The 13,651-nt window shown below is 51.7% G+C and overlaps 1 protein-coding gene across 1 annotated transcript; it reads right to left on the reverse strand.

Annotated features, from left to right (window-relative positions):
* Window positions 1–3,780: 3,780 nt before the first annotated feature.
* Window positions 3,781–8,097, reverse strand: PCDH8 (protocadherin 8). Its single transcript, XM_067292382.1, has 3 exons — window positions 5,665–8,097; window positions 5,280–5,487; window positions 3,781–4,784 (listed from the first exon to the last, which is right to left on the reverse strand). The coding sequence occupies exons 1-3, from the start codon at window positions 8,095–8,097 to the stop codon at window positions 4,411–4,413; spliced, it is 3,015 nt and encodes a 1,004-aa protein (XP_067148483.1). The 3' UTR covers window positions 3,781–4,410.
* Window positions 8,098–13,651: the final 5,554 nt, after the last annotated feature.

The following is a 13,651-nucleotide window of genomic DNA, read 5'->3' on the forward strand; positions in this document are numbered from 1 at the left end:
GGGATTAAACTCCCAGCCCAGAGGTCACAGCCACGTTCATTTACAAACATGACTGCTGCCACTCCATTTTACTGGTGGTTCTGCATCTAGAGTACGCCCTTCAGAAACCAGAATTTAGGCACCTCATGGGTGGTGTTTGTCTCCACCACACATCATTAAAGATAAAGCATCCTGCTGAAGGCACAGAAGACTCCAGGGAGAGAAGAGTAGTAGGTCAGTGGGAGCTTGACTTTATTTTTTTGGCTATAGCACCTCTGGGATCTTGTTTCCTTGGTATGTTTACATGTTTTACTGTAGTTAATCTTTGACTAGGGATCAGAATAAGAATTCAGACAGCAGATCTCTTCCTGCTGTCCTGGTTCAAGGCCTTGATGACTAGTCTTTAGTCAGGTTCCCTTGAAGCTCCTCTCTTTCTAGTGCCAAGAGTAGGCAGTCCTGCCTCCATTGTGCCTTGCCCAGGTCTCCACGGTGGTGTCTGAAAGCCCATGGACCCAGAACATCTCCGGGGTACTCAGTAGGCAACACACTTCATGGTAGTGCCATAGTAGCACTGCCCTGGTGGGTCCTGGGTATTGTAACTATATCTTCATAGGCTGTGTAGCATGTCTTGAAAAGAGGGTGCAGAAATTACTCACTTCTGTGTTTGTTACAGAAATTGGACATTGGCATCTGGTTTTGAGTCTGCTGGGCTCCAAAGGTCTGGCTTGATGCTACTTCATCTAAAGGGGAAACAAAATTTTGGTTACAGCTCCCTCAGTTTGCTACCCTGTCAGTATGCTCGGATCAGAAGGTCACATGGCAATTGCTAAGATCAAACTGCCTGGCAGTGTTTGAAAGTATGTGGAGTAGGACTCATTGCACTTAATATTGGATGTCCACAGTGCAAACATCTACAGCCATTGCAGGCTGCCTGTAGGGACGGAACAGGAGAAGCAGAAACTTCAGACACCAGACCTATTTTAGATGTCTGATTTAGGAGGAGATGATTCATGCCCTGAAAGCATATACTGCTTTCCACTAACTGTGAAGGGAGCCAGGAGTGCCTTGCTTAGCTGTGGATGACTAGCAGAGACTTCTGTGGGTGCAGACTTAGGCTCTATATTAGAGCTTTTGCAGACTCCAGCTGGTGTAACTAATTAAGGCCATGGAATTAAGGCTCAATTAACGCTCATTTAAAGAGTGCTGTCTTCCAGTCCTGTGTTCCTGGTCCACCTCCTCACCCTGCATAGCAGCTCTGCTGTCTGAGCTGGGGGAAAGGAAGGCTGGAGAGGGCAGTGGGACATGATGGAGAGGTTGTGCAGCAGTGCAGTCTCTTCCCCATCTTATGACACAGGCCTGATGCCATACCATGCTGGGCTAATAAGTGGAATTTAACTGATAGTCCTGCATTAATTTCTGAAGCAGGTTAACAACAAAAAAAAGTGCATTTATATTATTCAAAAAGCAAAAGCATAACTAGGACATACACAGTGAAATAGTACCAATGGAGCATGTGTTTGATTAAGGGGACTCTGCCAAGGAGCCAAGAGGCCCTCTCTTTGCTCATCTGCACTTTGGATGATTTGTGCTGTTACTTGAGGGAGCCTGGAATGGGCTTCTCTCACCTAATTTCAGGCATCTAAAAGTGAAAGGAGTCTTGGCTGTTCCCCCTAGCCCTTTACAGTCAAAAGGAGAACAGGAGCCTCAGATGGTGATTCATCTGAGCTGCTCCCACTGCATCTCTCCAAGTCAAGACACAAGGTCCTCAAAAGGGGTCTGTATCTCTCCACTGATTAGGAAAGGAGTTACTGTAAAGTGATTAGTTCAGACTGAAACACTGAACTTTCAGTTATCTCCTCCTGGCAGATGAATCCCATGTTTTGTGGGGAGCCTCTAACATCCCAGAACAGGCAGACCCCAGGCCCCGATGAGACTCCAGCTGCTTGCTGAAAGCTGCTCTGAGAGTGGAAGTAGATGTTTTGTGTTTTTTTTTTTGTCTGTGTTTTTTTTTTTTTTTCCTTTAAGACCGCCTCAGATTCAAATGGTCAAAACTCCTAGGTTGACAGTGAGGAACAGTGAATTGCCCTGTGGAAGTGCATAGGCTCTGTTGCAGACAACAACATGAATGAGGCACCTCAACCCAATGGGGTGACCTGCCCTTCAGCTGCCTCTGCTTCCCACCAGCTATCACCCATGAGAGCCAAGGGACTTACTTTGTAAGTATTGCGGTGCATAACCCAGGCATTTGAACTAGATCATGAGCAGCCAGCTTATCAGACTGTCATGCTTTTTTGACAGAGAGCCTTTTCCTCTCTGCACTAAAAGTTATGACTAATTACTTCACATTCAGGCTTGCTGCTTTGAATCACTGATGATTAGCTGGCAGAAAGGCTCCGAGCCTTCCTTCTCAGCACCCAACATTGAGCCCAAACTTCAGCTCTAAATTTAACCAAACAGGATGAACCTCTTAGTTAATTAGATGCATCGTGATTTTTACTACCAGGTTCAGATAAGTCACCAGAGATGCTCACCCATTTTCCTGACCGTAAAAGCTGCATCACAGACATTGCTTCACAGTCTAGTCTTGCCTGATTTTTAATTCTCTTCAAATATGTGCACTACAGCAGAGCCTCTAATGCTGTCTACCAACCACAAATCTTCATGCAGCATCTTTTATGAAGCCCCTGTTAAAACTCAGACTGCGTATGCATGAAGACTTGGTCAGGCTCTATCGCTCTTGCTGTGTGAGTTTGGGAAAGCTGGAAGTCACTGGAGAAATTTCTTTTAAGTTTAGTTAACTTAATTAAGGAAATTTCTTTTGGTTAAGTGCAGGTGGGATGTTGCTTTCTACTTGCTTTTTGAGACATGAAGTCTAACAAGACCTGCGGAATTATACGCTCAAAATGAGGAGTAGTTCTTCCTTTTGGAAAAGTTTAATTCTAATATCAAAATCTCTGTATAAAATTTCTCTCTGGTATAGGCATTTTTAAACAGAGGATGAAATGCTCATGCTTCAGTTTGTTTCATTAAATGCTATTCTATTCGTGATTTCAGCAGAAGGATTTTAGACCTGCTTTCAGCTTGAGACTTTGAGGCGAGGGAGTTCAAAGCTGGATATGATTTTTCTCAGGTCTTTGTCATTTCTCGGGGGGAAAAAAAAGATATATCACAGACATAATCTCAGTGCAATTGAGATCTATTCTTTCTCTGTTTAATGCAAAATATAAACCTATTCTTTCTCTTGGTATATATATGCATATATATATATATATACACACACACACACACAAAAAAAAAAAACTCGTTTTATTGTCCGTTAGCAAGGCTGCTTTAACAAGATATATATATATAAAAACACACACCTATGCAGCTTTACTCAAATCAATGTCTCAGCTGTATCAGAAAGCAAAGTGCTCAAGTGCTTGCTGATGCAAAGATCTCTTCGCATCATGGACACTTAAGTTAATTGACAGAGCTTCTTTGACTTCAGTAAGCTTACACTGAGCTCCACCAGTGAAGGATCTGGCTGGAAGAGCTCAGACCAGGCAGTGGCCAGCTCTGTCGCTCAGCCCTCCCTCCCTCTCTGTAACCCATCATTAAAATCTCAGGAGCTAAATCTCTAGAGAGGTATTCCTTGAGATGAAGAAAGGGTGAGGCTAAAAGTAGCATCATTCACGCTCCCTCCCACACGTCTCTGCACAAAATATTTTGCTGACTTGTAAAGACCTATAAGCTTTGAAGCATGAAAGCCAGGAACAGATCCCTCCAACACATCACAAAACCTTTATTAGTATTTATCAGTGACACAGGTTACAGAAAACAAAGATAATTAATTAACATTTAGCTTTAAATTGACCACAGACTCAAGAAATACAAGTCACACTTGGCAAGGCAAACTTCTCAGTACACTGGGTTGCTTAGGTTATTATTACATAGTGAAAGAGGAATTTCCCTCACAAGATTCTACATATTCAGGATATTATTATTAATAATTATTATTGTGTCTTTCAGACAGTTCCTTTGGCAAGAATTCCCATTTTTTAAGCTTTAATTATATAAAAATATAACCAATTTTCATTATATACAAACATTACATTACACAATATACAGGTTAAAAATACTGCAAAAATGGCAGGCTGTGGGTGAACTAAAAGCAAAAAAAAATACAGTGTAGAAGAGAAAAAAACATGAAAAAACCCTTAAATACTGCACATTTCATAAAAATTACATTAACTACAAACAATTTTTTGTTTGCAAATACCAGACAGTACTGATGTGATTGGAAATCTTTCCCAACAGCTTCATTTTTAAGGCACATCTTGCATATTTACATGTACAACACTGGATCTGGTCAATAACTTAAAGGCTCTTGGAAGTGACCTAATCATGTGTGCGTATGGATGTGTGTACTTGGACGGGGAGCATGTAGGGTTACACTTGCTCAGTGGTGTCAGTCTGGGGGCCCAGGTATCTAGTTGAGGGGGCTGGGTACAGGGGCACCCCGATCTCCTGAAGCTCTGGAAGCCTTGCAGGACGTGGAGGGGAGAGCAGCGTGATTGTCCGGTCAAAGTCCCTGTGTAACACTTTCTCATAGACACTCTGGAGCCCCACTGTCTTCGGCAGCTGTGCCTGGTAAAAGTTGTCTCTGCGAAGGGGATCCCTGGGCAAAGAAGTGCTTTTGCAGAAGGTGGAGAGAGGTGCCGAAGGATGAGGAGACGGGTGAAAGTTGGCTCGGCCACAGGAGGGGCTCCAGCAGCGGTCTGAATGACCCAGGATCTTGCACTCAGCAGTACAGGCCCATAGTCCTAAATAGACAAAGAATGAGAAACCTGTTGTTACCCCAGAAAGAAATGTGTGCCATTTGTAATCAGAGCTATCAGTCATGGGATCATTCAATGCTCTGATGGTGGGAGTCGGGAAATGATGCTCTAAGGCACAACTGAAAAGCACGCTTGGGAAGCTACAGCCATGTCATTTTGCTAGGGACACTGCTCACAATTGTAACTTGAAAGGAAGCTCTTGGGGAGAGAAAAAAAACCTGTAGTACTTCCAGCATCTGCTAATTTGTGCTGGGTGTGCAACGCGGAAAGAAATCACCATTTAGCAGCCTGCTGTGAAGAGACAGGCAGTTTAAGTCACGCAGCTCCTGCGGGGAGCGTCAGATTTCCCTTTCCAGCTGCCCCAGCTAGTCACTGTGCTGCAGAGAGGGGTCTCTGCGCACCTTCCTGTCTGCTTGTCTGTCTGTCCGGACAGCCCAGCCAGGAGCAAGAGCTCATATTGAGGAAGGACTGAGACCTTACCATTTTGCATGTGTGTGATGAGATCCTTCTTCAGGGCATCTCCACTGATATCCGAGTCGCTGTCGTTAAAATCGCTGTCACCTTTGCCACTGTCTTTGCCACTGAACTTTTCTGCCTCTCGCCCAGAGATGGTGTTGAATGAATGTCCCTTCCAAATGGCCACGGCAGGGGCAGGCTCTTTGCTGTAGCTTGGAGCAGAAGCGAAACCCTGCAGGGAGGGGATCAAAGGAAAGGTGAGAGAGAGAAGTAATAACTGGTAAATCAACATCAGAACTACACATCTGCAGTTCACATCATCCGAGACTCCCCCCCTCTAACCGCCTTCCTTTTACCCTCCCCCTTCCCCATCAGAGGGAAAGCACGGCAGAGCGCGGCAGAATCTCACCTCCCCATTTGTTCCTCTGAGCCTCTTCTGACCCTCATAGAGGCAAGCGCTGTCACTGCTGTTCTCAGAAGCAGAGATTTCTTCAGCAGCTGGAGAAGAATCGGGGCTGGTGAAGGAGGTTTTGCTGGGAAAGGTTCGTACCTCGAACACATTTCCCCTCTGGCTGCTGTCCTCCTGCCGACCCTTCTCCAGATGGGAGATGTCTATCTGCTCCTTCAAGGAACTGTTGTTTTTGATCTCGTTCCCCTTCTTGCGCCTGTTGCAGGTGGTGGCAATCGTGATTATGGCCACCAGGAGAAGGGTGCAGCTGCCTGCCAGGACAATGATCACGATCAGAGGGATGTCCCACTGCAAAGCTTTTCCTTCCCAGGAGCTGGGCTTGACTATCTCCTGGATACTGGAAGGAGCTGTGGCGGTCACTAGAAAGTTGACGGTGGCAGTTGTGGCCAGGGGAGGTCTGCCGTTGTCTTTCACAGTAAGAATGACCTTGAACAGCTGTCCCAGCTCTTCAGAGAGGTCACTCCTCAGCACAATGTCCCCAGTGCTTGGGTTGATGGTGAAAAGGTCCTGCTGAGGTTCCTCTAAGAAGGCAAAGGTGAGCTCGGCGTTGGCCCCATCATCTGCATCTCGGGCTTTGATCTGGGCCACAAGGGAGTCACGGGAGGTCTTGCTGGACACGCCGATTTCTACTGACCCATTGGTGAGCACTGGGTGGATGATGACGGGCGGGTTGTCGTTCTGGTCCACCATCCTCACCTTGACAAGGGTGCTGCTGGAGAGCTGTGGGGAACCCCCGTCAGTGGCCTGGATCCTCAGGTCCAGCTGCTTGAGGATCTCATAGTTGAATGTCCTGAGTGCATAGATGGCGCCGGTAGCGGGGTCCACTGAGACGTAGGTGGAGATAGGGGCCCCCATGACCTGGGTGTCTAGGAGCCGGTAGGTAACTTTGCCGTTGTGGCCGAGGTCAGGGTCACGGGCCACCACGGTGGTGATGTAGGCTCCAGGCGGGTTGTTCTCCGGCACGGCCACCTCGTAGAGGGGCTTAGCGAAGAGTGGGGCATTGTCGTTCTCATCACTCACCCGCACCGTGTACTGGCGGACAGTCTTGAAGGGCGGTGAGCCCAGGTCTTCGGCCACCACGGTGAGGTTGTACTCGGGGATGCGCTCACGGTCCAGCGCTGCTGTGGTGACGATCATGTAGCTGTCCTCATAGGCACGCTGCAGGGTGAAGTGGTCATGCCCGCGGAGGCTGCAGCGCACCTGCCCGTTGGCGCCCGAGTCATGGTCCGAGGCACTGACAAGCGCCACGAAGCTCTCGCTGGCCGCAGCCTCGCTGACATAGGCCACGCCAGCAGCGCTGGCGGCGCCGCGGAGGGCGCTGATGCTGATGCGCGGTGCATTGTCGTTGACATCAGTGAGGCGCACGATGACCGTGCAGGTGGCAGCACGGGGGCTGGCGCCACGGTCCTGGGCGCGCACATCCAGCTCATAGGTGCGGGTGCGCTCGTAGTCCACAGCAGCCTCCAGTGTGAGGCGGCCCGAGCGCGGGTCAAGGCGGAAGAGCCGCCGCGCCTCAGGGGGCACCTGGCTGCCAAAAGCATAGACTACCTCACCGTTGGGGCCCTCATCGGGGTCGTTGGCATCCAGGTCAAGCAGCAGGGAGCCAGGTGGTGCGTCCTCAGGCAGCTCCACTGTGACCGAGCTCCGCGTGAAGGTGGGGCTGTTGTCGTTGGCATCGAGGACACGGACATGCACCGTGGCCGTGCCAGAGTGTGCTGGGCTGCCGCCATCCTTGGCCACCAGTTCCAGCGTGTAGGCGGGCTGGCGCTCACGGTCCAGCTCCTGGAGCAGCACCAGGTCGGCGCAGCGTGCCCCGTCCGCCCGCGTCTGCGCTTCCACACCGAAGTGGCTGTTGAGGGAGACCTGGAAGCTCTGGATGGAGTTGGAGCCCACGTCCTCATCCACGGCCACCTCCAGTGGGAGACGGGTGCCAGGAGCCGCACTCTCTGACACCTCCAGTGCCATCTGCGTGCGGGGGAAGCGCGGCGCGTTGTCATTGATGTCGCGCACCTCCAGCTCCACGTGCACCAGGCGGTAGCGCTCCCGCCAGCAGCTCACCACGTCGAAGGCGAGGACGCACTGCGGGGCCTGCCCGCACAGCCGCTCCCGGTCCAGCCCTGCGTCGCCGATGCTGAGCTGCCCGTCCTCCTCCCGCACCCGCACCAGCGAGCTGTTGCTGAACTGCCGCATCAGGCGGAAGCTCATCTCCCCCGGTGCCTTCACGGGCATCTCGTCAGCCAGCGTGCCGATGACCGTGCCCGGCGCGCCCTCCTCGTCGGTGCGGTACCTCACCGTCTTGCAGAGGGCCGGGGCCAGCAGGCAGCCGAGGGCGAGCAGCCGCAGGGGGCCGCGGGCGGCCGCGGCGGGGCTCATGCCGGCTGCGCGGGGGGCGGCGAGCAGCGACGGGGCGGCGGTGCGCGGGGAAAGGGGGGGGGTGCCGCCGGGCTGCGAGGGGGCGCGCGGGCTGCGGCGGGGCTGAGCCGGACGGGACGGGACGGGACGGGACGGGACGGGACGGGACGGGACGGGACGGGACGGGACGGGACGGGACGGGACGGGAGGCTCCTCCGCGCGCCGTCCGCCGCCGTCTGCGCCCGGCCGCGGCTCCGCAGGGCCTTTAATAGACGGCGCTATGCAAATCGGCGGGGCGGGGCGGGGCGGCCAATGGGAGGCGACTGCGCGCCGCGCGCCCGGAGCCTCCCAGAAAATCCCTTTAATGTGGAAACGGCTTAGGGAGGCGGCACGAAAGGACAATTAGGGGCGCTCGCCTTTGTTGTCCTTAACTCTCTCTTTTCCTTTTTTTTGCTTCCCCCCCCGTTTCTTTCTTTTCTTGCCCTCCGGCGGCGCGCGGCGGCGGAGCTGGCACGGGCAGCGCGCGCGGTGTAAAATGCCCGGCGGGGTTTGTAACGGCGGCCGCCGAGCGCCCCGCTGCCGCGCAGGTGCGCGCGGGCGGTGCGCGGGCGCGGGCCGGCTTAGCGGGGCCGGGGGGGCAGGTGTGTGGGGGGGAGCGGGTGGCCCTCACGTGCGCGCCCGCGCTTGGTGTGTCGCTCGCGTGAGAGCCTGTGATCAGCGCTGTGAGTCGCCTTTCAGGAGGTGTCCTCCCACGTGCTTTAGTATGCATGTCACCGCCCGGGTTTCTTAAGCCTTTGGGCACTAGCAGGCGAAAAGAAAAAAAAAAAAAGAAGTTCCAAATAGGATTTAGCATAAGCTTGAGGAGATTTGGAAAGGTTTCAAAGATCAGGCTGTATCAAAGGCTTATGAAGCCCTCGTTAGCTGTAGAAATATAATAGCATGGCAGGCTATCCCATTTGAGGAACCAATGTCTGTATTATTTCACTATGACAGGCTAAAGGGAGAGAAAGTTGAACAGTTTCCACAGAGGAGTTGGACTAAGTTGAATATAATGAGCAAACGCCACATGTATCCATTATGTCCCTCTATTCATTCCCAATCACTGCCATAACTCTTTGACTAAACGATGATGAGCGCTGAATTACACACAATGCCCGGCTCGTATTAAAATACATTTAAGACCTATCCCTCCTGGTGCCCTGCTACGCCTATTCACAGGATTTTCTTTTTGTCCTAATAGGGCCTCTCTGGGAAGCAACACTAGTCTCGTTCCAGAAGAACAAAATAACAGCATGAGGCTGAAACCTGGCACGGACCAGAGGGAACGAAACCATCTGCCCGGGAAGAGCCGAAAGCGCAGCGCGGAGCGCGGCCGAGCTCCCCGGCCCGCCCCGGTCCTGCTCCCGGCCCCGGCCCCGGCCCCGGCGCAGGAGATCTGCCCGGGGAGCTGGGGACCCCATGGAGCCGGCTTGGGGGCTCAGATGGAAGTACCCAGTGCGCCTGGAAAACGGCATTTCCTTCCTTCCCTCTTTTCCTTCTCTCCCTTTCTTCTCTCCTTCCTTCTCTTCTTCCCTCCCTCCTTCCTTCCCTCTTTTCCTGTCTTCTTCCCTGCTTTCCTTTTTACTTCCCTCCTTCCTTCTCTCCGTCCTCCCCTCCCTCTTCCTTCCTTCTTTTTCTCCCTTCCTTCCCTCCTTTCCTCCTCCTTTCCCTCCTTCCTTCCCTCTTTCTTTCTCCCTTTTCTTCTTCCCTCCTTCCCTCTTTCCTTCTCCCCTTTCTTCCTTCCTTCCTCCTTCCTTCTCTCTTTTCCTCCTTCCTTCCCTCTTTTCCTCCTTCCTTCCCTCTTTCCCTTCTTCCTGGCCCCCCTCCTTGCCTCCTTCCCTCTTTCCCTGTGTCAGAGTACCTCAGAGTTGTGCTTTAAAGGAAGAGGGGCAAATTAAATGTGGTGCCCTCCCCCTCCACCCCAACCCCGTCTGGTCTGAAAATCTCGGACAAAAAGGGGCTCCGCTCCGCTGCGCACATGAAGCGCCGGCACAAAGCAGCAGGGCCGGGGGGGGGGGGCGGCTGGGAGCGCGGGGCTGCGCGGGGCTGCGCAGGGCTGCGCGGGGCGGGCGGCGGCGCTGCGCGGGGCTGCGCGCGGCACGCGAGCGGGGCGGCGGCGGGCGCTGCCCCCCTGCGGCGCCGGCTTACGGAAACGGGATTTCAGCAGCGCATCGGCGCTCCCGGCGGGGGCGCGCTCCGCCGGCGCGGAGCCCCCCCGCCTCGTCACCGCGCGCAAGGGCTCCGCGGAGCCCCTGCCCCTTGCGCCGAGGGCTCTGGGCCGCTGTGCGGCGGGGCCGGGGGCGCGCCTGGGAACGGGGCCGCGGGAGCGTAACAGGATTATCTTTGCCATTTCAAGTTCCGTGCAGCATGTAATTTATTTTTAATTAGGATTAGATCGAGCAGGCAAGGAGACTAGACCTTTCACCCGTGTTCCTCCCCCCCCCCCCCATATCCCCTGCAAATGCAGGGAGTGCTATTCCAAGAGGAGCTCTTATTCTTAATTAAAACATCAATAAATCAATCATTAAAACAGGACCCGCGTTCGCCTCCCACGCACTTCTCAGAAGAGGATGGGAAGAGGTGTATTTTCAATGTATCTTCAAGTATCCGTATCAGGAGAGGCTTGGAAATTACCCCTTCGCTATCTGCCCCAACACTGTCTGATGCACTAAGAGATCGCTTTCTTGAGACGTCCCCAGTGGGGTCTAGCTCTTCTTGTCTTTTTAGAGGGCAAATGCACTTTCTGCCTGTCCTGGTTATTCTTTTCCCACCAGCCGTGACTTCGAGTTAAAAAAATACATATATCAGCCGCTCTGCTGGAGCAAAGCCTTCTCCCCAATAGTTTGGATCGAGTCCATCAGAGAAATGTTCTGAAAGGCTGGTGAAGAATTCTGTTTTGCAGCTCAAATATAAACATACGGATCAGCTGCGTTAAAAGCACTTCTTTGAAATATTATGGCTAAACAGCCCACATTGGCTGATTGCTCCATGTGGGGACATATGTTCCTGCAAACTGTGCATATTGTTACTAATGGGGATTCTCACACCACAGCCTTCCCTTTGAATCTGAGGCACTGGTGGTTTCTCTGGAGCTGCTGCAAGGTTGTTTTAATAATTTACCAGCTTTCTTGCACTTAGCGTTGTTGCGGAGACTCAGAGCCTGCTAAGAAGGAGGCATTTCTCAGTGTTCAGAGGTCTGATCTCTGCTGACAAGTTCCTTCCTCTACCACTTTGACAAGGAATCAAAGTTGCTCTGAGAGGTGGGTGTCAGGCAAAGGGGAAAAAAAAAAAAGAAAAAGACCCCTCCCCCCCCCATCCCTGACCATCCCAGTGTAATACATTGCTTCCAAGGAGTGAAAATGGTCTTAGACCATTGACCTGATGCCAGGTCAGAATGATGATCAGGAACTTGCTTCAGGTTCCCTTTTTTAACTTTAATTTTATTTTTCAAAAGCACCTGTTCACCAGTTGTGCTGTTCCCCCGATTCTGATCCAGCCCTTAGAAACAAAGTTTATTTGTGGATGCCCTTCCCTTCTTCCCAAATAACTATGGCCTTAGAAGAATGGCAAAAAAAAGAGGATCTCCCACTCCCCTTCCCTTCCCTTCTATGGTTGAACACAAGCTCTTAGGGGCTCTGACCCCCTTTGTCATCAGCCTCTTTCTACAGCAATACATGCTTGCATGTGTCCCATGACAGGGTCTCCGCATCCCTGGTATGATGGGTTAAGACCTTCTTCCTCTTAGCAGGTGCCTGGGACTCTCTCTAGTGATCTCTGTCAATGAAGATAAACCAGGAGGCTTCCAGAGCATTAAATTTTGGGACTGGGAGCAAAGGTAAGATATATACCTTGGTGTGCAACTTAATGCACGAGGCCATGAAAGCAAACTGCACTTTAAGGAGAGGTGGCTGTGTTACAGGTGCTTCCCCTTTCCCAGAAGAGATTAGGGACACCAAGCCCTGGGTATGGAAAGTCCCCCCTCTCTCCTTGGCCCTGATTCCTCCCAAATCCTGCTGCACGATGACTGCCTGCCCTTGGGATGATGGGGTGGGATCCCTTTGTAGCACAAGCCCTAAGATGGCGGGGTTTTGCTGAGGCTTTCCTGAGCCTAGCAGAGTAGAAGGGGAAACTAGACTATGTAGGTGTGGTCTCCTGCTGGTACCGCTCACATGTAGACCCAGAAGGTCCAGCAGAACTTTCTCCAGCCACGAAGCTGGGATGCAATGCTTCCCCCCACCCCTTGTCCCTGAGCCTGAAGAGGGGTGGCACAAATGCCCTCCCTGGCATGAAGCCCTCCCAGCTTCACTCTTAGTCCATGCCTCTTCAGCCTCATGGTGGGCTCTGCTGCCTTTGAGTGATTTACAAAAACAAAGAAATTCTTTCTGCTTCCCGGCCTAAACAATCGCCCCTGTTTAATCATTTCTGTTGCAACCAAGGAAGTGTGGGTTAACCTGTCAAGCTCCACAAGCCTGGGCTGACCAAAACCCCAGAAAACAAAAGACTGGAACGAAGCGGCAAAGGGTTTTGTTGTTCTATGACTGTTTGTGTTTGAGGGTAGCATGCAGCATTGTGCATCTGTCTCTGGCCATGTAAGTCTATAGAAGCTGGAGGCTGCAATCCTCCCTTTCAGTTGCAGTTTGGTACCAGGGTTATAAATCATCCCGATTATTTGTTTCTTATATTTGCTTCATATGCTTCCCTCCCTGTATCTCCCTTCTGTGAAATATGGGTTATAAAAAAGAGTTTGTGGCATAGAATAAAGAAATCACTTGCACGTACCCCCCACCCGGCAAGCAGTTTTGATTCTACAGGGAATTTATTTTTTAATTGGATTAATTTCTAGCCTCTCTGGAGTAGCAGCTGGGGTCTTTGATTCAAGAGTTTAAAACAAAGAAGAGTGAAACAAAAGACCAGTTCTTCACATTCCCAACACAGCGTGGGCCTCGTGCATGCGCCTGGAGGTATCCCCGGAGCAGCACATTCCTAAAGGTGCCCCCACATGGCCTGCACCTGGGGGTCCTCTGGGGTCCTTTTGGGGTGCTCCGAGTCTGTCTTGCCTGCCCTAGGTGATGGAAGACCGGAAAAGTCTGCAAGGCGGCTTGCTGGGAGTTTCTCCCTCCCATCCCACAGCTCAGCCTGTAGTCTCACATAGCCTTATGTCTTGGTGTAAAGAAATCAAGCACCTGCTGGCATTTCTTTTGTCTGCCCCCTCCTCTGTCCCCCCTTTTCTAGCTCTCTTTACACCTTTTGTGCCCAGGAAGAGATAGGTGAGGTTTTTCAGCAGATAAAACACCAGGCAGGTGCCCAGGTTCAGTTTTCAGCTCTGTGGTCCAGAGCAAGCTAATGAGGCCCAGATCCACAGAGGTCTGGGGTATTTAGGTGCTCAGCTGCCATTGAATCCAGTGGGAGTTAGACACTTATGTTTTAGCTTTGATGTGAACTTCAGCCTTGGTCAGACTCAGCTCCTCATGTCCACAAAGCACTTCCTCACCTCACAAAGTTGTTTGTAAAGACAAATGCATTGCAGACTGCAAAT

The sequence above is a fragment of the Apteryx mantelli genome, chromosome 1, assembly GCF_036417845.1.
Source record: "Apteryx mantelli isolate bAptMan1 chromosome 1, bAptMan1.hap1, whole genome shotgun sequence".
Lineage (NCBI taxonomy): Eukaryota > Metazoa > Chordata > Aves > Apterygiformes > Apterygidae > Apteryx > Apteryx mantelli.

Bases quoted from the DNA above. Each gene is read 5' to 3' on its own strand.
- PCDH8 (XM_067292382.1), bottom strand. From the start codon at position 8,097: ATGAGCCCCGCCGCGGCCGCCCGCGGCCCCCTGCGGCTGCTCGCCCTC. The intron at 5,488-5,664 runs GTGAGATTCTGC...CCCTCCCTGCAG, and splicing joins TCAGAGGAACAAATGGGGAG to GGTTTCGCTTCTGCTCCAAG. The intron at 4,785-5,279 runs GTAAGGTCTCAG...TTGTCTATTTAG, and splicing joins CATCACACACATGCAAAATG to GACTATGGGCCTGTACTGCT.